This window comes from Phodopus roborovskii, unplaced genomic scaffold (assembly GCF_943737965.1).
Source record: "Phodopus roborovskii unplaced genomic scaffold, PHOROB, whole genome shotgun sequence".
Lineage (NCBI taxonomy): Eukaryota > Metazoa > Chordata > Mammalia > Rodentia > Cricetidae > Phodopus > Phodopus roborovskii.
In genome coordinates this window covers 20,568,214-20,591,275 of record NW_026126517.1, presented here as the reverse complement: position 1 = coordinate 20,591,275, position 23,062 = coordinate 20,568,214, and the positions used below count along the sequence as shown (strand labels likewise).

Sequence of the window (23,062 nt, the reverse complement as noted above, 5' to 3'; positions counted from 1 at the left end):
ACGCTTAGGTGAGCCTAAATTAAGGGCAAGGAAAAAAGAAGTAGCTAATTAAAAGTAACCAAACTTCCTGGAAAGTCATTCTGACTTTTTTTTTTTTTTTTTTTTTTTTAAGTGTGGAAAGCTTATTACCAGTTACAATGGTTACCAGCTTAGTTTAATGGTTTCCTTTGAATTTTTAAAAGACACATTCACCTCCCCAGCAGGGCATGAGTTAATGGGTGGTTTGTCTCTGGGTTTTAAAAGACCTATAAGATGACCTAGAAAACCCCTGTATACTGGAGAGCACCCACGGTATTGTGTGAAACCCCTAGGGCATTAGGGCTGGGAGCTTGGGAAAAGGAAGTGAGTTGTCCAGTGTACTCTGAGTTGGCGGGAAATCCTTGGAGAGCTTCTCAGACCTGCAGGGCAATTCATCCTTCCCCTCTTCTGCATAGCCAAGGACAAAATGCTCAGCTTCTTTCTTTTGCTAGAATCCCGTCTCCACACCCCCTAAACTCCCTTCCCACAGCAGGTACTGAAGCCTACCTCCTGCTCTATGGCCAGCAACTGGCTTTTTGTTAATTCCTATTACTCTTTCCCTGCTGCTACTCTACCTTTACTGTGTTTTATTTATTTTGCGGCACTGGGGTTTGAACCTAGAGTCTCAGGCATTCTAAGCAAGCATTCTACCACTGAACTATACCCCTTGCCATATATGCACATGGAACCCAGGGGACACATCTTTTCTCAGCTACCAACCTTGTTTTAATGTTTTGTTTGATTGGTGAGGCTAGCTAGCCAGTAAATCCCTAGGCTCTTCCTGCCTGAACCTCTGTTCCAGCTCTGGGATTACAAGAACATGCTACAATGTTTGATTGTGGCGGTTCCAGGGATCCAATTCAGGTCCCAATGTTTAGGTGGCAAGCCAACTGTTTGTCTGTTTTTGAGGCAACCAGACTGGCCTGAAACCCATGTAGCTTCAGGCAGGCTTTCTGCCTCAGACTCTTGTCTCCTCTTTTCAGCAAAACAATTGAATAAAAATATATCGGGGCTAGAGAGATGGTACGGTGGTTAAGAGTACTGGCTGCTCTTCTAGGGGACTTAGGTTCAATTCCCAGCACCCACATGGTGGTTCACAACCATCTGAAATTCCAGTACTGGATGATCTGATGCCCTCTTCTGACTTCTGAGGGCACCAAACATACCCTTGGGCTGTAACTGACAGCCCCTGGCACCTTCAGGCTTTTGACCATGCTGATCACTTGTAGGCTCAAACACAAAAGAAGAAAGGCAAAACCAAGATCAGGATGAAGGAAGGAAAGACCCAGCACAGCATATACTCCCTCTTGCCTGGCCATATAGAAAAGCTTTATGGACATTGTCTCATTGAAGCGTTACAATAAACATAATCAGCCCTATTTTCCCCAACAAGGAAATTGTGGTTGAGAATAAAAAAATTGAATTGTTTGGAAGCCAGACTGGAACTCACACTGTGTGATACCACCAGGTTCTTTCTCATCCTGGCTCTGTCATGAACTACCTGCATATTTGGCTAACATTCCTGCAGGGACCTTTAGTTTCTTCTTTGCTTTGGGTTGCATCATCGGGGAAGGCTGACGTGTAAAGTTTGCTATCAGCATGCTTTCCCATGAGTTTGCACCTCTCTTAGGTGCATGTAGGTCTTCCAGCGAGTTGAGCACTGGCTCACAGCTCCCCCCTCCCCGAGTGTTCTCAATCAGCACTCCCTCTCTTAATGCCTCCATCTTGTTCTGTGTAGACTTCCATCCTATTCTCTGGCCCAGCTGGCAGTCCCATGACCACTGTCTGTGACCTTCACTTTGCAGCCTATGCTGGGCTGTGGAGGGAGTCCTTGCCCTTAGGGAGCTTTCCTTCAAGGACCAGGATTCTTGGTGCTATGGATAGCAGTGATAACTGGGGTCTATTAATGATACAAGCACATCCAGGAACAGAGGCACAGAGGGGGTGTCATTATCCCACTTTGCAGGTGGGAAAATTGAAGCCAGGGTTGAGAAAGGATGTTAGCTAAGGTTCCCAAGGTCCCGTACTAGAGATATGTAGATGCTAGTGGGAAGACCACTGGGCACCCACCATGGAAAACCAGAGGAATGGCAGCATCAGGGCAGATGTCAGAATCACGAAAGTTGGTCTTGCAGGATCAGAAGGAAGATTGATCCAGCCCAAGACATAAAGCCCTGCCTGGAGCTTTGCTGGGTGTCTTAGTTACAGTTTCTATGCTTCAATGAAAACAAAGGCAAGTTGAGAAGGAAAGGTTTGATTTCAGCTTAAACATCCATATTGCTGTCCATCATCAAAGGAAGTCAGGAAAGGAACTCAGTGCAGGAACCATGTAGAGGCCATGGAGGGGTGCTACTTACTGGCTTGTTCACATAGCTTTGCTCATCCTGTTTTCTTATGGAACCCAGGACCAAGGGCACTCCTCCTTCAAGCACTGATTAAGAAAATGCCCTGCAGCTGGATCTTGTGGAGGGCTTTTCTCAATCGAGTCTCTCTCCTTTCAGATGACTCTGGATTGTGCCAAGTTGACATAAGACTGGCCAGCACACTGGGGATCAGAGGGAAAGAGAAGGGTCAGCTGTTTATGCTGGTGAGCAGTGAGGATCTAGACTGAGAAACAGCTTTCCCCCCTCCTCCTTTGGGAACCAGTATTCATCACACTTGAGGGGAGGGAGGGTACCGGACTTTGTCATTCATTCCTCTCAGTTGAGACATCCTTGTCTTATCTGTAAGATTGAATGACTAACATCTGTCTGCAGTCTAGAACCACCCAGAAGACTCAGTTGTCTGGTGACCCAAAGAACTTCCAGGGTGTCTTTAAACATGATGGACATGTCTGTCCAGGGGAGGAGCAATAAGGCATTGAGAGATTAGTGGTCTCCTCAGGCCTTTGAGGTAGAGTAGTGATGCCCCAGGCCTAACTTGGGGAAGGGTCTGCTACTCCCTGGAACTCACGCAGATATCCACCCTCCCTAGTTCCTGAGGAGCTAAGGTGAGGATTGCCACAGAGAGGTGAGGTTACAGGGAGGACTAGGGAGGACTTGTGGGAGGTGAGGATAGCTTTCAGTTCCTATGCTAGTAAAGTGATCTTTCAGAGGTTGGAAGGACAGAAGAAACCCAGAGGTGCTTGAGGGTCAGGTAAGACTCTGGGACTGTGTGTAAAGTGGCTCCTCTTGACACCTGTTCTAAAGAGAGTCGTGTGTGAGCACTTGTACACACACGTCCTGTCTGCTTATGACTAAGTGAGAGTGGGTGTGAACACACCTTGAAAAGGACACACCACCACAAAAACACCATCCATCATAGGTCGGTAATTAGGAAATGTGCTATTATTGAGAGGCATGGGGAAAGTGCCTGGGACTTCAGCTTCCTTGTGGTAATGGGGGTGGGGGAGTCTGCAAAATTAAAGCAATAAGAAGGGTCTCTAGGGCTGAGCTCTCTCAAGTCCATCCATCACCATTCCTCACTTCTGCAGAACCAAGATGGGTTCCTGAAAGAATTAGGATTCTGAGAAGACCTCTTGCCTGGACTTCTACACACAACCGTGCCCTTTGCAAACATTTAAAACCATCCTTGGAAAATGAGAGCCTCTGTTAATGAAAGTACCTATTAGCCTTGTTGTTCACTTGTTTTCCATCCCTAAGAAAAGCCAAACCCACTGGGTGGTAGTGGCACACTCCTTTGATCCCAGCACTCAGGAGGCAGAGGCAGGTAGAGTTCAAAGGTGCCAGTCTGGTCTACAGAGCAAGTTCAAGAAGAGTCAGAACTACACAGAGGAACCCTGTCTCAAAAACAAAACAAAACAAAACAAAACAAAAAAAACAAACAAAAACAAACAAACAAAAAAAAAACAACAACAACTTTCTCTTGGCTCCTTGTTCATATAGGAATTGATTTCAGTGTCTGAAGTTCTTGCTGTCCCTCATGTTCAATCCTTGTGCTGTAGTCTCTTGTTTTGGCTAACTTCAAAGTGGCTTCTATCTCACCTTATTTCCTGTTTCTATGACAGGGAAATTAGAAGGTAGCATTTCTCCACCCAGGCTTCCAACTGTAGGCTATGTCAGGAGAGTGGCCTACAGACCCTGGAATTGCCTGCTGGTCTTCAGGCCTTGGAGAATTGTAGCAAATAGAGTAGCCACAGTGGTAGCTCATACCTATGCTCTGAGGCCTTCCATCTGTAGTACTGCTCATCTGTGTGTTCCCAGCCCAACCTACAAGGGTAGCCAAGGCTTCAAAAGGTTCCACCTACACCACTGTCTCTTGCTCTTGGAAGTCTATTTAAGGAAATGACTTCCTTTCTTTCCAGCATGGTAGGGAGCACAACAGGGGGCAAGTTGCGGAGGACAAAGCTAGGGCATGCATGAGCTGTCTTTACCATCTGGCTTCCCTTCCTTGTCTTTGAGTATATTCCTGCACCCCACACAGTCCCTGATAGAAGACCATTTGTTTTTTCAGTCTGTCACAGATCAGTATCCAGTCCTGCTGTGTTGTGATGAGATTGAGTGAGACACGGGTGTCTGACCCAAGACCCCTTTCAGTGGCATCCAAACAGCTCTACACCCAGATCAACAGGAAGGCCCTTGGTATGCTACTAGCATTTCTAAGGTCTCACTCTTGTACTTTGTATCTGATCACAGACCTTAGTGCAAGTTTGCAGACCAGCCTTGGCTGGTGGGCCACACTTGGAGGTGTACTGCCTAGGAACACTTTGTATTTGGCAGAAGGATATATCTTACCTTTGACTCCCTTGAGCAGTGGATACACTGGAACCTGGCCTTTTCCTATGGCCTTAATCCAGAGATGATGGGCCAGATGGGTGGGTGATGTTGGGACTCCAGTAGAAGACAAGCATCAGTATATTTGTGAAATTCATGGCACCTTGTCTCCAGCACACAGGGAGACTGGGTACCAAATAGTGTGTCCAGGCCACTGCAGCATCCTGGGTCTTTATCCTTTACCAAAACCCTCCTCCTGAAGAAACAGATGAAGATGGGGCAGCAGGAGCAGATGCATTTGGGCAGCACCTGCTAATGAGTCCCATTTCTAAGCCATTTGCTGTAGAATGGGGCACTGCCAAGGACAAGAACAGAAAGGGATGAGGAGGCCCAGCTTCCCTCCCATTCCTTTTCCCAATAGCCTCTGGTTTTAGGGACAACACAGGGACCAATCCAGAGCTCAGTGTTCTTAAAGGGATGTTGTATGAAACCATCCCAGCTGAGACTAAGTTTTCTCTTATGTGAGTGTAAGCGTCCAGAGCGGAGCAGGGCAGGGTTTGAAGTATGACCTTCCTCTAAGGTGGCCAGATTGTATATTTAGGGATTTCAGCCACCAGCACTTCAAAGTACTCTCCTGAGTTCTCCAGAGACCTGTGAGCTCACTGGTGGGAGGTCGTGGGTTAAGGGCAGGGAGGAGAGGTCTTTGTGCCAAGGCAGGCGCCTGGGAAACAGAGCAATGGGCATCTCCCCAAAAGCACCAGTGAAACACTGTTGTTGACTCAAACAATAATAGGTGCTCATTTGCATGGTATTTTACATATAGGTTCCAAGCAAGGTCTTTCATCTCCTACACTGCTACAATGGAGTCCCCACACCCCCTCTCTGTTGAGTCCATTTCGGGTGTTTTACTGTATCCCCTAGAATCTAGAACCTCCCCTCACCCCAAAGACACACACACACACACAAGCAGTCACCTACCCAATCCTTGGCTTATCCAAAAAACAAAACAAAAAACAGTAGTTGGCCTTGCCTGGGTGTGCCTGGTCCAAGTTTGCTCTAGAGCAGGTGGCCTGGCAGGGCTGACCCAGCAGATGACCTTAGGTGGGGATGCCCCACCTGCCTGCTGTCAGTTCCAACAAGGCCCACAGCAGTGGGGCTTGTCCACTCCCCACCCTTGTTCAAGCTGGGGAGAGAATAGAAGTCAAACCCAGGAGCCCAGAAGAGGTACAGAGAGGAGAGGAAACCAGGAGGTTGCTATGACAATGGGGTCCCACTCATCATTTGCATAGGGTGATGATTTCCATACTGCAGGGTAAATTTCCATATCCCTGCCTCAAAGCCTGTTGGGGTGGGGAGGGGGAGAAGGGAGAGGTCATTTGAAATTCAAATGAGGCTGATTAAGGTTTTCTTGAGGAGGGAAGCTGGGCAAAAGGGGTTAAGCTGACTGGCAAATGTTGGCTCAAGGGCTCAAAGTTATCAAAGGGAGGTGTGTCCAATGCTTGCTAACTCCCTAGCAGCCCATCTCCCCAGACCCTGTGAACTTGCCTGTGGATGTTATGACTTCCTAGCAAGAAGACAGACTAGGTCTCTATCCCCTCCTGCACTCTCTTGGTGGCCTGAGCTCATGGGTCAACTCATGTAGTTCTAGGTTCTGACCTTCCTTCCACTGATGGCTTCAGGACTGGTCATGTCTGGGTTTTTATTGTCTGAGAAGCAGTCTCTGTAGTTTGTTTGCTCAAGGAGATGAGCACAGCTGAATTCTGGATTCATCTTTCCCACTACACCACCTCTTTGAGGTAATGCCCCTCTTTGAGGCTGCGTTTGGGCCTCAGGTAAAGAATGGCAAAATTGAAGTTCCCTCTAGCCATGGTTAGCTATAGCCCACTGAGATGATGTGCAAAGGGTTTTCCAGGCCCTTTGAATGGTCTGAATGACTTAGTAAGTGCTCTGCTGCTCCTTCAGCCTGCTCTGACCTCAGGTCATTAGTTAAAGGCTTACACTCATGGCTCATTATTTAAAGGCTTTCTGCTCATTTTTCTCATCTATAAAATGGGGTTAATAATAGTTTCTACCTTCTAGAGCTTCTGTGAGGATCAAAGTTTGTTTGTAAAACACTTAGAACAATGCTTGCCAGTTAATAATGTCATTTGTTAGTATTCATCCCTGGAGGACAAAGTGTCCATGTGACTGACCTAATGCTAATCAGGTCACTTCTATTAGAAGAAGCTTGAACTCTGTCTCCTAATCAAGATGGTTGTGGTCCAGGACTCCAGTGCTAGAACCATGCTCCAGTGACTGCTAAGTGGTCATAGGGAGTCTCTCTCTCTCTCTCTCTCTCTCTCTCTCTCTCTCTCTCTCTCTCTCTCTGTGTGTGTGTATGTGTGTGTGTGTATACATACCCTTGTGAGGACTGTGCTTTTCTAGCTCAAGTGTGTCTCCATCTCTCAGGAAAGAGAAGAAGGGAGGGATCTGAGGAAAGAGCCCTCTTCCACCTAGTGCCAGAAGATGGGAGAGCCAACAAGACTAAATGGTATTTAAAATTCCAGAAAATCTAAAGCTTCTCTTTGTCTACTTGAGTTACTACAGCCACTCCAAAGGAAGTTTCAGTTGGCAGTACTACAGTGGCATTTGGATAGCCAGTCACTAGCATCCCTAGGATTTAATGTCCTTACCTATAAATGACAAGTCTAGGATTTAATGTCTGACCCAGAACTTGCTAAGTATCCAAAACAGGCCTTGAACTGATTTTTCTCACTCCAATCTCCAAAGAGCTGAGATTACAGGCAGGCGTTGCCCCTCAGGTTTCAGATTTGACCTCATGAACACACAGAGGACAAGTATCATACCTCTATGGTCTCCTCTGATTAAAAAAGAAAAACATGGGGCTGGGGAGATGGCTCAGAGGTTAAGAGCACTGGCTGCTTTTCCAGAGGATGTGGGCTCAATTTCCAGCACCCACATGACAGCTCACAACTGTCTGTAACTCCAGTTTCAGGGGATCTGATACCTTCATACCAATGAACATATAATAAAGTTAAATAAAAAAAATAAGAGAAAAACATGGTCAGTGTGCTACATTGATATGTACATATTGAATATGACTAGAATAGAGGTCTATTTGACAAACATATTTAACTGCCTTTGAAGGCAGATTTTACTGTTTTTTTTCCCCAGGGTCAGGAGACTCTGAATGGAGATTTTGATGAGAAATCTTAAATTGCTGGATCCTAGACCCTTCCTGAGCTCAGGATGCTCCTTCATCTGGGCCCAGTTGGATTCCTTCTTTTAATGAATTCAGAATTAGGGTTTCACCAAGAAGAGATGCAGGGACAATGCATGGGTGGCCCAGAAATCCCTATCTGTAGCCCAGATGGAGGAGGAATGGTGAATATATTTCCTAAGGTATCAGAAGACTGTGGTGAGATGGATTTCCTTTATCAGTGAATGACATGGAAAGTTGTAGTGGGAAGCTGGGAGGATGCTGTCCTGTTCAGCAGGGTCCAGCAAAGCTCCTTTGTGCCTATGGCATCATCTCAGGCTCTGACCTTTGGGAGAAAGGAACTGGTAAGTAGACTTCTGAATTGTTTTCTTTTGAGATAGAGTCTTACAAAGCTCAGGCTGGTCTTTAACTCTCTATGTAGTCAAGGCTGGCCTTGAACATCTGATCCTCCTGCCTCCACCTTCAGAGTGCTAAGATACTAGGTTTGCCCCTTAACACATGCCCAGCAGGCTTCAGGTTTGACCTTATGAACACTCACACAGAGAACACACATCAGATAGCTCAGTAGACTATGTCTATTGAAGTCTCTTAGTTCTATTGTCCATGTCTTTAGTCTAGAGAAATGGTCATTTTAAATTGTGAAAAATCTCAAGTCCACACACTGAGATTCTAACGGGAACTTGTCATCCAGTCCTGAGGCTTTGAGTAACTCCTTTAGAAGCACTGTTTCTGACCATTAGTGGCTGCTGCATGACACTGATTTTAGAGAAAAGGAAAAGGGTGCCCTGGGCACAGTGTACATGGTTACAGGCATGTGCAGAATTTTTCATCACCATCCACAGCCTGATTGGACCAGGGATACTCAGCTAATGGAAAACTGAACCTCATACCTCCTAATTCCTAAGACAGAACTCTTTTCACGGTTCATCTTGGGTCCTCCTGCATCTTGTTCTTCATACAACTTCAAAGGCTGTCCTTAGGTTTCTTCTAGGCATTTGCTCTTAAAAAGAAAAGAAAGTGGCAGGAATGTGGTTAGAAACTTTTGTTTTGTAGTTTTCAATTGTGTATATGTGCCTCTGCATGTGTAGGCACGTGTGAACGTGGGTGCCCTCAGAGGCTGAAGGTATCAGATTCCCCTGGACCTGGAGTCACAGGTGGTTGTGAGGTACTTGATGTAGGTGCTGAGAAGTGAACTTGGGTCCTCTAGAGGATCATTAGTTAGAGGGTCTAGAGAAGTTGTCTTAAGTACTGAGCCATCTCTCCAGGCCCTACAAATTTTTCATTTTCAAATCAAAGAGAGATTGGAGGCTAGGGTGATGATCATTTGCAGTAAATCAAGTAAATGTAAAGCAGTTTTGAAAATAACCCTTCATCCCATTCACAGCGAGTTTGTTCTCAGGACAAAACCTTGAAAATTGGGCCATACTTTCTAGTTCATGGGTAGAATTATTTATTTATTTATTTAGTGTGTGCATGTGTGCGTGCGTGTGCGCGCATGTATGCATGTCACAGGGTAACTTTCCAAAGGCCTACCTTTATAATTTATTTTCCTAAAGTGTCCCTGGAAGTCCTAGTGGGTTATACTGGGGAGAAGAGCTGCTGAGAACCATCCAGAAATGGGAGAGGCCTTGTCTAGTCGCAGAGTGCTCCTTGTATTGTTTACCAGGCAGAAGTGAAAAATCCTGCTGGAACAGTTCTTGGTTTGGGCTTCCACCTCCCTCACCCAGAGAATTGTTCCCCAGGCAAAAATCACATCCCATTGCTGCCAAAGCCATGCAAAGCAGGAGGCCCATCAGTTTGGGTGTCAGCTCTCTTGGTTCAGAGATGGGAGAACAGGCCTTCTCCAGGGACCAATTCCTAGTGCTGGGCAGGCCTGGCAGGCAGCACAGCCCCCATGCTGGTCTAGTGTTCCTGAGATGCTAAGGAGAGGAGATCTAGATGCAGGACCTGCCCCACAACTCCTGCATTCTGACACTCTGTTTTTTTGTTTTTTTCCTCATCTGTTGGGTATTATGACACCCTAGCCCTTTTGCCATGTTGTGTACGATGTACGATAGGATTCTGGATTCTTACTCAATCCTAATGCCTTCAACTGTGGCCTCTGCCATCTTACTTTATTGAGGGCTTCTTGGTAGAGATGAGGTCTTGGGTAGCAGGTAGGGCCCAGATGATGCTGGAATTGGGAAGCTAAGCTGAGCCTTGGATGAAAGAAACTTTAAAGTTTCTATCTGTCTATGTGGGTACAATGACCCATCAGCCAGCCCAGCGGACTTTTGTTGGCAGTGTAGACTGTCTATTGAGCAGACTGGGCTGGGCTGGAAATTCACTGTCATGTCTACACGTATCTGGGACTTCAGAGTTGGACAATTTTGGGGATGCTTGAAACTCAGCTTCCTCATTTGTAAAGTGAAATAATAATCAACCTCATCTTCCCTTAAGCCAAAAAATCTACCTGGGCAATCCCCCTGCGATCCTGGCAGGCCCAAGAGCCAAGGTTCCAAGGAGTTTGCCTCAGCCTTTGATTTCTCTCTATGGAGACCTCCTGGCCCAGAGGTTCAGAAAGACTAAAACCTAAAAGAAGCTTGCAGAGACCCCAGAAGGTGGCCTTTCTGGTTTAACAGGGATGTCACCCATTCATCCCTAAGGTCACAAACAGGAGATTCTGAACAAGCTTTGGGAGCCTGTTCTGTCCTGCTTCCCTCTCCTTCTTTTCATCATTAATCTACTTGTGTGTATAACAAACTGGAAGGAGTCAGGTAAGCCTTACAGCATCCGAAGAGGCACAGGGAGGACCAGGCAGAGGGGAAGAAATGGCCCTGATACCTTTTAATCAAGTGTATCCAATCCCAGGACTTTAGAGATGGGGAGAATTGTAGAGATCATCTGAGAGTCCTTTGATAAATTAGTGACCTCTGCATGAGTGTTCACAGCAACTTGAGTATAAGATGCTATAGAAGCTTTCAGATGTCCCATCATTGAATCTTTTTTCAACTTTTACTTAATTTTTTTTTTTAAGTCATGGCTGGAGAGGTGCTCAGTGGTTAAGAGCACTGGCTATTCTTCTAGAGGACCCAAGTTCAATTCCCAGCAACCACATGGCAGCTCACAGCTGTATATAACTACAGTTCCAGGGGATTCTGCTCTCTCACACAGACATGTAGGCCAAACACCAATACACATAAGATAATAAAAATTAAAAAATATTTTAGTCATGTAGACAAGAGAAAAATAGTTTAAGAATTTCCTCATCTCTCTGTCTTTCTATATTTCTCTATGTATGTGTATATGTGTGAAATAGTCTCATGTAGCCCAAGCTGGTCTGAGACTTGTTACAAAGCTGAAGATTACCTTAAATGCCCGATCCTCACGTATCTACTTCTTGAGTACTGGAACTATAGGCCTATACCACCATATCCATCTCATCTGTATTTTATTATTATTTTAATTTTAAATTTATTTTTACTTTCTAGAAACTCCATTTTTAAAACTTTTCCATTGTTTATTTAAGGACAGAGATGATTGCCTTGCCACTTGTGTGGAGGTCAAAGGTCAGCTCTCTCCTTCTACCATGTAAGTCCTGGGATTAAAGGTAACTCAGGCTTAGTGGAATGCTTAGTAGGAAGACCTACTGAGTCAACACACTGGTGAAGGTGGGGGTTAAATGAGTCCACCAGACCCAAGATAAATGATAATTAGATATTTATTAGGGAAGCACTTACACAGATAACAGAAAAGAACCACCAAGGTCTTCCTGCTCCAGAGGATGCAGTCTCTGCCCTTCCAATGCTCTCTGCAATCCAAGAAAGTGAGCCAGCCCCTCCTCTGACTTATAAGGGGTCACATCTGCACACCTGAAGCCACGCCCATAGGATATGGTCATCACTGAAAGTTCACTGGCAAAACAAGATGCCACTACACACTGGCCCCTTACCTGTTTGGGGTTTCTTTTCTCTTTTTGTTTTTTCAAGACACGGTTTCTCTGTGTAGCTTTGGAGCCTATCCTGGAACTCCCTCTATAGATCAGGCTGGCCTTGAACTCGCAGAGATCTGCCTGCCTCTGCCTCCACCTCCCGAGGGGTGGAATTAAAGGCATATGCCACCACCCCTAGCCTTTAAGACTTATTTATTTTATGTCTATGAGCACTTTATGTCTAGTGACCTTAGAAGTCAGAAAAGGCATCAGATATCAAAAGCATCAGATATCCTGGAACTGGAGTCATGGATGGTTATGAGCCACCATGTGGGGACTAGAACCCAGGTCTTCTGCAAGGAACAAGTGCTCTTAACCACTAAGCCATCTCTCCAGCCCTCCCCACCCAATACTCTGTATTTTTAAAAGATGCAATTCATATTTTATTCATTTGTGCTTAGTCAAACTGATACTGATTTACCATGATGCAGTCAAGTGTGAAATAGCTTTTTACAGTTGTTTTTTTTTTTTTCTTTAATGTATTGATTGTGGGATATGAATGTGTGTGCCATGGTGCTTGTGGAGGTCAGTGGACAGCTTTCAGGCATCACTTCTTGCTTGCTGAGACCAGGTCTCTCTTGTTTCTGCTGTGTAGTGTATCCTAGGTTAGCTAGCATAGTAGTTTCCCAGGATTCTCCTCTGTCCTCTCCCCATTAGAGTGCTAAGAGTACATGTGCCCACCACTGCATCCAGGTTCTTACATGGTTCTGAGCACTGAGCTCAGGTTGTCCGGCTCATGTGGCCTGTGATTTTACCCACTGAGTTGTCTCCTGGAACCTCCGCCCCACCTTGCTTGAGACAGGGTCTCCCTATGTATCCCTGGCTGTCAAGGAATTCACTATATAGACCAGGCTGACTTTGAACTCACAGAGGCCTGCCTGCCTTTGCCTCTTGAGTTCTGGGGTTAAAGACACAAACCACCATGCATGCCAGGGTTCCTGAGCCCACTTTTTACAAATATTGTCAAGCAAAGTTGTGGTCATAGTGAAACACAGAGTCCAAAGGAGCATCAATGAGGTCTATTTCAGCTTAACGCTTAGCCTGAAAAATGGGTTTTTTAACAGGTAAATCCTCCCAGTCATCAGAAATGGGAATAGTAGTTCATCACATAGCTTTGAGCCAGGTTTGGTGACACACATGCACACCTGTGACACCATCACTTGAGGCAGAGGCAGAAGGATTGCCACAAAGTTGAGGCCATCCAATCTATATACTTTGTACTTCCTACTCTTGAGGTTCAATTTTGTGTCCTAGAGATACTTGTATTAGACCTACTGATCAGTTCCTAGAGGTGTCCTTTCTGTAGCAGGTGAAGTTCCTAAAAGCTCCTTGGTTAGAGTCTGATTATAAGCCATTCCCTAGATGGACACATCAAGAAAAACTCCAGCTATCCAGGGAATGAAAACTAGGGCCATAACTCAGTGGAAAAGTCCTTTCCTAGCATTTTGTCACAGTTGCTTCAGCCATTTGTTTCTCCCTTGTTTTATTTAGCTTCATTTACTTTTCTAATTTTTTTTTTTTTATTGTGTAGTATTTCAAAAACACAAAAAGTAGAGGCTAATGCAATCAGCCCCTCCCCCACTCATCATGTCAAATTTCTACCATTCCTGTTGCTGGAGTGTTTCCTTGTAAATTATAGACACTGTAACTCTCAGCTCTAAGTGTGGGAGTATGTATCTCTAAAACATAAAAGATGTCTTCCTTTTCAAGCACCATTATCATTACTACACTTAACAAAACTAATCCCTCATTTTAATTCTTGGGGTGGTTTTGGTGGTCAAGTGTCTTAAAGTATGCTGCTTGAGTTTTTAATTGCCAGGTGTATCAGCTGTGATTATTTCTATTCTTGGTTCCAGTTTGACATTGGCTATTAGCATTGTTGACAAGAGTCTTAATCAGGATCTGCATTGTAGCGGCAATTGTAAAAGTGGGGTGTATCTGGGCATTTTGATTGCTTTCACTGACCAGCTACTCTGGATAGAAAAGCAGATTTACAGTTTGTTAAAACAATTTCCTAATTAGAACAAACCCCTGGTTTACTAATTTTAAAAATGATTGATGGGATCAGGGAAGGAAGACTCACACATCCCACAATGTAGTGGGGGATAGGAAAACATCTTTTTTCTTGTCTCTCTGGGAGTGCTGGGACTTCAGATGCTTGCCATATCACATCTGGATTTTTAGGTTCAGGGGTTCAAATTCAGGTTGACAAGCTTATACAGGAAGTGCTTTTAATCATTGAGCCATTTCCTCAGACCTGGGGGAAGAGGCAGGAGAGAGAGAGAATGTGAATGTCTCTGTGTTAAAAATGTGTTATTACATTCTAGTCATGGTGGTGCACACCTTTAGTCCCAGCATTCAAGGCAGAGGCAGGCAGATCTCTATGAGTTCAAGGCCAGCCTGATCTACAAAGAGTTCAAGGACAGCCAGGGCTACACAGAGAAACCCTATCTCAAACAAACAAACAAAAATAAAGAAATGAGTAACAGAAAACAATAACATAACATACCATCTAAATCATTTCTAAGTCTCCCCATCTTTGAGTTATAGCATTAACTTTTTTTTAAACTGTGAAAATGATGCCTGCACTATCTCCTATTTGCTATTTTGTGTGGTTTGTGTTGGTCTTCTACTAGAGCCTACCAAAATGTTTCCTAATGCCAATGCTGTCACCCATTTTTTTTTTTTTTGTATTGTATTCAACCAGAGTCTGTCCTGTTTACTTGTCTAAGCTGTTTACTAAAGTCTAATGGTCATTTTGTTATATCAAATACTGGCTTTGGTGGATCTGTTGGGTCAATAACTTTATTTTATTGTAGAGAAATCCAAACTCTTGTTCCCACTTAAGTTCTCTAAGGCCAGGTGACCATCGGAAGGGGTTTTCCCTTTGGATATTAGACTTTAGTGTAGACTGTAAAAAGAATGTCCCTGGATGCCTTTACTTCGTTATGGATGGTTTTACTAGAATTGACAGAAGAGGCTCCCATGGGAAGTTGGGGCTTAGCAATGGAAGTATGTGTGTGTTTGCACACACATATTACACTCATGTTCAGGTGGCTGCCAAGGTGCTAATGTCTGGGGACCTTATGTCTGGGTAAAGTTAGTTTTAACAGTCTCAGTAACTCAAATTAGTTAAGACAGTCATTCAACGCATGCCACATGCCAGATTCTGTTAAGCACTCAGGGTCCAGAGATGAAGATTATAATAAACCTTAACTCCAGGACCTCACAAATTCATGAGGGAAACTAAAGCACAAACCATCAGCTCTAAAAACTTTGGTACAGTCAGGCATGGTGATAATACCTGTAATCCTAGCACTCAGGAGATGGAGTGTAACTGGAGGTTTCTCTCCTGCCAGCTGGCTCCCAAAAAAAAAAAAAAAAAAAAAAACACTCACAGGCTTAATATTAATTGTAATTGTTTGGCCAGTGGTTCAGGCATATTACTTACGAGCTCTCACAATTAAATTAACACATTTTTACTAATCTGTGTATCACCATGTGGCCGTGGCTTACCGATAATATTCTGGTATCTTACTCCTTCTGCAGCTACATGGCATCTCCTTGACTCTGCATTCTTTCTCTTCACATCTGTTTGGATTTCCTGCCTAGCTATATTCTGCCCTCCCATAAACCAAAACAGCATTATATAATTAATCAATAAAATCAACCCATATTTGCCGCATACAGAAGGACATCGCATATCAATGGAGGCAGGGGAATCATGAGTTTAAGAACAGCCTGAACTATATAGTAAGACTCTGCCTCAAAAAATAAGCAAACAAGGCTGAGGTTGTAACTCAATGAGTAGAGTGCTTGCCTAGCCTGCAAGAAGCCTTGGGTTCCATTCCTAGCTCTGTGTAAACCAGGCACAGTAGTGCAAGCCTGTAATCCTTTTGGGAGGTAGAGGCAAGAAGATCAGAAGTTCAAGATCACCTTTGGCAATATATCAAGTTCAAGGCCACCCTGGGATACATGAAATCCTACCTCCCTACCCCCCCAAAAAAAGAAAATTAAAATGAACAATTAAGCATGCACTCTAAGAAATGTAAATGAAAGGTGAGGAGATGCCAGAGAAGTCACTTGCTTTGGGACTGCCTTGCGGAGGATGTGACACTTGACTGGGTCCTGAAAGATACTCATCAGAGGCTCCTAGGTAGAGAGGGGTGTTCCAGTCAACATGGGCCAAGTGTCTAACACAGGTGCTATTGTAGGGAAATGACCCAGGACATACCAGGACTTCTCAGAGGAAACTGTGTAGTTTCCAGCTTTAGGCCTCTGTGTCCCCGGGAAGGATGAGATGCTATACTACATCCTTATTTAACATTGAAATGCATGAGGCTTCGACTGGTTCCTGTTTTGACCAAGGACATCACATAGCTTGGGGCCTGAACTACAGCCCTTTGATGACAAGTCTGGGATTCCTTCCAAGAATGCCATACTGTGCCCCACACCTTGAAGGGATGGCTAGCGTCCTAGCAAGAGTCTGTGGGCCAGTACCCAGGACTTCACTATCACACCCCACTTCTCTTCTCTGTGAAAGGGAGCCAGGAATAACTCACCAGCCGCCCTAATCTGGAACACTGGGGCAGCAGCTGAGTCCCAGCGAGCCAGGTCACAGCCTGAAGTTCACAGGTGCCACTTCCCAGGCCTTCTGGAAGCTGGGAGGGGAGAGCTGCCAGGTCAGACAAGTCCAGGGCAATCTGGGAGGGAAGCTGGAACTTGCACAGGCAGAAAGTGAAGGACCAGGCAGTTTCCTCATCCAGAGCTGGAGAGGTGGGCCACAGTGACCACCAGACATGTTCCTTACGCCTCTATTGAGCCACAGTATCTTGTCTCAGCCTACATGTCCACATGTTCCCAGCACCTCTCCAAGACTGAAAGCCAGGCAGGAAGCCCTGTCTCCCAAGAACATGCTTCCCTGCTCTGTAGGAGAATCAGATTAAGAACAGACCAAGCTAGTACTCACTCTGAGCAACTGAGCCCTTACTAACTGCCTATAGGCTTATCCATATCTATTCTCCTGGGGCATCCAGAGCCAGGAGCCCCATCTCAGAGGAGACCCTCGCTGGCCCCAGTATCTCCTGTTTAGTCAGTCTTGGAAACAGGAACTAGCCAGAGAGCCCAACATAAGGCCGGAGACATTTGCCTCTTTATCATGATAGGCTGTGGCCAGATTAGTGCCTTGGCACCTGCAGTGTGTTCATTAAATATTTGTTGGATTGACAAGTTTCCCTTTTTGCCAAGTCCTTGCTTATGTATGTGTGCATATGTGTAGGTGTGCATGGGGGAATCTAACTCTGGTCATCAGGCTTGGCAGCAGTATCTTTACCTAATGAGCTACCCCTTAGTCTCTCTTTTGTCAAATCATCATCATCTTCCTCCTCTTCTATTTTTCTTTTTAAATTTTATGTGTACGAATGTATACCACAGGTGTGCCTAGAGATTAAGGATGGTTGTGAGCCACCATATGGGTGCTGGGAATAGAACCCAGGTCCTCTGCAAAAGCAACAAGTGCTCTCAATCTCTCTGAGCTGTTTCTCCAGCTCCCTCTTTAGCCAAATCTAAAACAAACAAACAAAAAACTCTTTGAGTGAACTTTAAAATGTGACTAAAATATTTGTTGTTTTTGTTTGTTTGTTTTTCTGTTTTTTGTTTTTTCCAGACAGTATTTCTCTGTATAACCACTCTGGCTGGCCTGGAACTTGCTCTGGAAACCAGGCTGGCCTCGAACTCAGAGTCCACCTGCCTCTGCCTCCTGAGTGCTGGGATTAAATGCTTGTGCCAATGTGCCACTACTGCCTGGCAAGGATTTTTTTTAAATAAAACTATCTTTCCATTTTGGTTTACTCACACAAGCACAGTGGTTAGCGTGTGACCGTTCTCACTTTACTCCCCTTGTGTACTCATTTATGGTCCTAGCTGCTGTCAACATGGTCTTCTGCTACCTCTCCCTCCCCCCTCCCCCATCTCTGTGAGTCCGAGGCCCTTTCACTCTCCATTCTGTCCTGCTAGCCCAGGAACCCACAGAGATGACAAATGTGCAGGAAGGTGCTGCCTCCGAGTCCCAGGGGAGCATATGTTAAGGTGCTGGGGAAGTCACTTGGGTCCCATCCAGCCATGTCTTAGGAATTTCTCAAGCCTCTGGTTTGTGTGTGTCTTGTGTCCAGAGGGTTCTGAATTCCCTAGGGGAGAGGGACTGAGATTGTGCTGGGTTATACTGTGTGTGTGTGGGGGGGGGGGTGCGTGGTAACATGTGGACCCGTTTGAAGGTTCTGAGCAGAACTTAGGGTGCCTGGGAGGGAGAGAGGGAGGGAGGGAGGGAGGGAGGGAGGGAGGGAGGGAGAAAGCCACAGAAGTCAAAGCACAAAAGGCCTGCAGAAAAGAGAGCAAGAGAGGTTAGATGCCATGCTAAGCTGTGACCTATTAACGTATTAATTAATTTAATCAGTATACTGAAATTCTATTCTAAGTTCAGTGCCAGGGTGTAAATGAACAGTGCTTTAAAAGGCTTTAACATTTATTTATTCATTCATGGGGGTGTGCTTGTGCCATGGGCACTTTGTAGAGGTCAGAGGACAGCATTTTAAAAGATTGTATATGTATGTATGTGTGAGTGTGTGTGAGTGTGTGTGTGTGTGTGTGTGTGTTGCTGGCATTGGCCAGAAATGTGTGTCTGATCCCTGGAGTTGGAATGATAGGCAGGCTGTGGGCTGCCCAATGTGGATGCTGGGAATGGAACTTGGGTCCTCTGGAAGAGCAAGTAGAAAGTGTTTTTAACAGCTGCAACATCTCTCCAGTCCCTCAGAGGAAAGCTTGCAGGAGTTGGTTTTCTCCTTCCATCATGTCCATCCAGGGTTGAACTCAGATTATTATCAGGCTTGCAAGCAGGTACTTTCACCTACTGAACCATCTGGTTGGCTGAATACACAATGTAGTGTTTGATAAATACTAATTTCCCCCACACGTATGGAGTAAATAGTCCATGGGGCTCGAAGGTTGCAGCTTCTCCTACTGAGAGATAGCTAAATATAAGAATATAACTACAGTCAGGTGGTGCACACCTTTAATCCCAGCTTTCAGGAGGCAGAGGCAGGTGGATCTCTGTGAGTTTGAGGTCAACCTGGTCTACAGAGGGAGTTCCAGGACAGCCAGTGCTAGAAACTGTCACACACACAAAAAGAATAACTACAAAGAGTGGAAGCAGTTCATCTAGCAATAAGTATATATTTAAGCAAATAATGGTATGTCTATATAATGGAATATTATGCAGCAATTAAAATGAAGTTTGCAAGCATAGGAGAAGTAAGTAGTCATAGTTCTAATAGCCTTACGAAAGCACATTTACAATACTCCCTGGGAAAAAGTTAAGAATCTGGAGAGATAAACATCCACAAAGAAAAGCTAGAAGGAAAGCCTATAAAATGGGCCTGGTTGATAGGGTAATTGATTAGCATGTTCAAAGCCCTGGGTTCCATTCATAGCATAGTGTAAACCTGGGTGGTGGTGCATTAGAATCCCAGGATCAAGAGTTCGGTATCATCCTCAGCTACATAACAAGTTTGAGGTTAGTCAAGGCTATGTGAGACCATTGTGCCTCAAAAAAAGAGGGGAGGGATGGGGCTGGAGAGAATGCTCAGCAGTTAAGACCACTGGCTGTTCTTCCAGAGGACCAGGTTCAATTCCCAGCACCACCTGGCAGTTCACAACTGTCTGTAACTCTAGTTCCACTGACACTCTCACACAGACATACCTGCAGGCCAAACACAAATGCACATAAAATAAATAAATCTAAAAAAAGTTTGGGAAACAATACCCCAAATATTAACTGTGGTTATGTCTCTATAGAGCAATCTTCCGTCATTTTAGGCTTTTGCACCAAGCAGTTTTTCCATTAAGCATGTTTTTTGTTTTTTTTTTTTTTTTACTTTTTCAGTGGAATATTTGTCAAGAAAGAGAAAGGCTGGGTGTGGGGGCCCACACCTGTAATCCGCATTTGGGAGTGGGAGTAGGAGGCTAAGAAGTTCAGGGTCATCCTCAGGAAAGAGATGGGCCTGAACTACACTTGACCATCTTGGGGATGTTTTGTTGTTTTTTTGTTTTGTTGTTGTTTGTTTGTTTGTTTTTTGAGACAGTTTTTGTATACATAGCTCTGGCTATCCTGGAACTCACTATGTACACTGACCTAAATGCTGGGATTAAAGGCCTGGGCCATCACACCCAGCCACAATTGATCATGAAAGGGAAGGAAATGAGATGAACAAAACAGGAAATACAAGTGGACAAAGCCAGGAGGAGGTTGGAGGGATAAGACAGACACCTATCTACCTGACACGATTTAGGCATCGTAACACCCAGAGGGCAGGGCTGCTTGTCTCATTGCTGTCGGACAATCCCTTTAGTGCTGCTGATCAGCCCCCTCTTGCTTATCAGTGAAGGACAGAACACCTGGGGATGCGCATAGACTTTGTGTGACAGATTGGACACTCTGGTTGGTTTGATAAAGCACCTATCCCTAGGGGAACTGTCGTGCTGTATGACCTTGGGCAAGTCAGCCCGCCCTCCAAAGTGACTTTTCTGCCTGCTCATTCTTCTGGAGGAGACTTCCCCTTTAAGTTTCCAGAAAACAGGATGAACAGGAAGATGGCAGGAGGCAAGCTGGCTCCTCTCCCAACATCCTTTTTTCCTTGTGTCACTCTCTTCTGAGTGCACTGGGGACTAATTCATATGTATCTGTTATCTCTTTCCAGGAAATGATCGAAATGGCTTAGATTTCAACAGACAGGTAAGAGCTTGGGTCAGAAGACATTCATCTTGTAAATTCTGGGGGTGTCAGACAAATGTAACATTTGTTGGTGTTCTTGGTAATCTAGCTTTCGGAGTCCATCCTCCTTGTCACCACCATGATTCAGAGTTCAGGTCTGCCTTCTAGAGAGCTCTGATTAGTGAGGCAGCTTTGGGGAACTGCATGATGTGTGTAGTTGGGTAACTACCTGCAGAGCTTCAGGTCCCTCAGTGGATATGATGTGGACTATCTGATGGTGGAGAAGAAGTTATAGAGATCCAAGGGACAAAGTGGCTGTTCTTCTGTAAGAAACTCTGGACTGAAAAGGAGATGATAGAGGCCATGGCAAGGAAAGAAGCATTCAGACAAGAGCATTCTGGGGCTGGGGAAGCAGCTGTGTGTGTGTGTGTGTGTGTGTGTGTGTGTGTGTGTGTGTGTGTGTGTGTGTGTATGTATGAATGTATGTATGTATACACTGCTTGCCTAGCGTGCAGGAAGCCTTTGGTTCCATCCATAGTATCAAGGAAACTAGACATGGTGGTGCATGCCTGAAATCCTCACATTTTGAAGGACAAAGGAAGATCAGAAATTGAAGGTCATCCTTTGCTACCTAGGAAGTTCAGCTGCCTCAAAACAAGACTATGCAACCATGCTTGGGGAATGGGGGCACTAGCTTAGGGCTTTGGAAGGCACCCAAAGTGGATAGTTAAACTTAGCTTGGGAGGGCTTTGCACAGAATAACATGGAGTTTGAAGATAGCAGAGAAATCAATAGGAATGGCTAGAGATAAAGTTGAAATGACAAGCTGATGAGAAGCCTGGAGGGGGAAGTAAGGTAAGGTGTGAGCAGAAGTCTGGGCTGATGATAATAATGGGGAGCTGTGGGTGATGATGAGGGTAAACACAAGCCAGGAAGCCTGGGTGTTTGCTCCTCTTTCTGTTGGCCTCTAGCTTGTTAACTTTTAAGTGTAAGCATGTATAAGCCTGTGTGTGTGTGTGTGTGTGTGTGTGTGTGTGTGTGTGTGTGTGTGTGTGTAGGGTCTCAGATGATCATCAGACTCCTTCCTTATACTCTTGATAACCCCTGTCCAGGCTTGGGTGGAAATGTGGGAAGGAGCTGGGTCAAATATGCATTACACAAATTGCTTATGTTCCTGTATTCTCTTATTTGAAGAGGGAATCCAAAGTTACTGCTAATATTTCCTTTAAAGGCTGTTCATTCTAAAAACATCTTTCATGGTTAAAAAGAGAATAATTTAGAGTCTTAAACCAAAACCTATCAGGCAGGCAAGTTTGTTCATCAGGAAGGTTGAGAAATTTGCCTACAAATGAAAGCCAACTGTTCCTCCCTCTGCCGTGGAGACTAGGGGTCTTAGACCCCATTAAAGAGAGATCTAGGTTAGCTATGAGGAAGGATTCCCAGACTATGCAATATAATAAATTCTGGAATACCTAGAGAGGAAGATTATAGAATTAGCTTCTTGCTTAATGTAGGATGGGAGACAGATTCTTATCTGAGAGAACATTCCAGCCAGTCAGACATGGGAGTCCCCATCTGGTACAGTCAGTAGTGGGAGGCAGGAGGTACAGAGTTAGACCCTGTCTCAACTAAATCCCCAACCCTAAAAAAAAAAAAAAAAAAAAAAAAAAAAAAGGTGGCAGGGTAGGGATGGGGAATTTAACCAGGAAAATTCAATGGATGTCCAAGAATTTTGTAACTCTGAAGGAGTATTGAGTAGGTTGAGACCTCATGGCCCTCACTCAGCCTGAGTCTGCTTCTCAATACCACCAGGCTTTGATAAGTAGTCAAGGAGATGACCAAAAGGTGGCCATGCCAACTGCCAGGCAGAGTATTTGGTCACATGTGTAATGCAGCTTTCTAAGTCCTTGTGCTGGACAGTGTAGGAGTCTGCATAGAGGTCTTGGCCCTTTGCACATCTTTCAGTGTGGTCTTGCCTCTGGGTCCTTACACTGACAGGAACAGATGGGACAGAGTTTTCTTCTGGGGAGAAGGTTGGAGGCAGAAGCATGCAGCCTAGACATTGCACACTTCCCTGGGGCTTTGCCCATAAGCATGTTCACAGCCTCTCAAGGTTCCTTTTCTCTGCCCTGTCTGTCCCTTGAAGGCCATCAGATCTCAATATCTACACATTCAGAGCTTCATTCCACCTCAGCCCCTGCTTGGCAGTGATGTCCACTACCTCAGTACTTCACAAGCGAAGGCAGCCCACAGCCACTGACCACCAATGCTGCAGGCTCTTTATCTCACATTATTTCTATCCAGGAGATAATTATGTATTGCTATCCTGACTCTACAGGTGAGGAAACTGCCTCTAAGGCAGCCACACCTTTTTCAGC

At 45.0% G+C, this 23,062-nt stretch overlaps 1 protein-coding gene across 1 annotated transcript in view; it reads left to right on the top strand.

The window, feature by feature from the left end:
* Pou2f3 (POU class 2 homeobox 3) overlaps window positions 1-23,062 on the top strand; it is an 80,804-nt gene that overhangs the window by 10,012 nt on the left and 47,730 nt on the right. Inside the window, exon 3 of the mRNA XM_051197202.1 lies at window positions 20,671-20,705. Within this exon, the coding sequence (XP_051053159.1) occupies window positions 20,671-20,705 (35 nt within the window). The remainder of the gene's footprint in view (window positions 1-20,670; window positions 20,706-23,062) is intronic.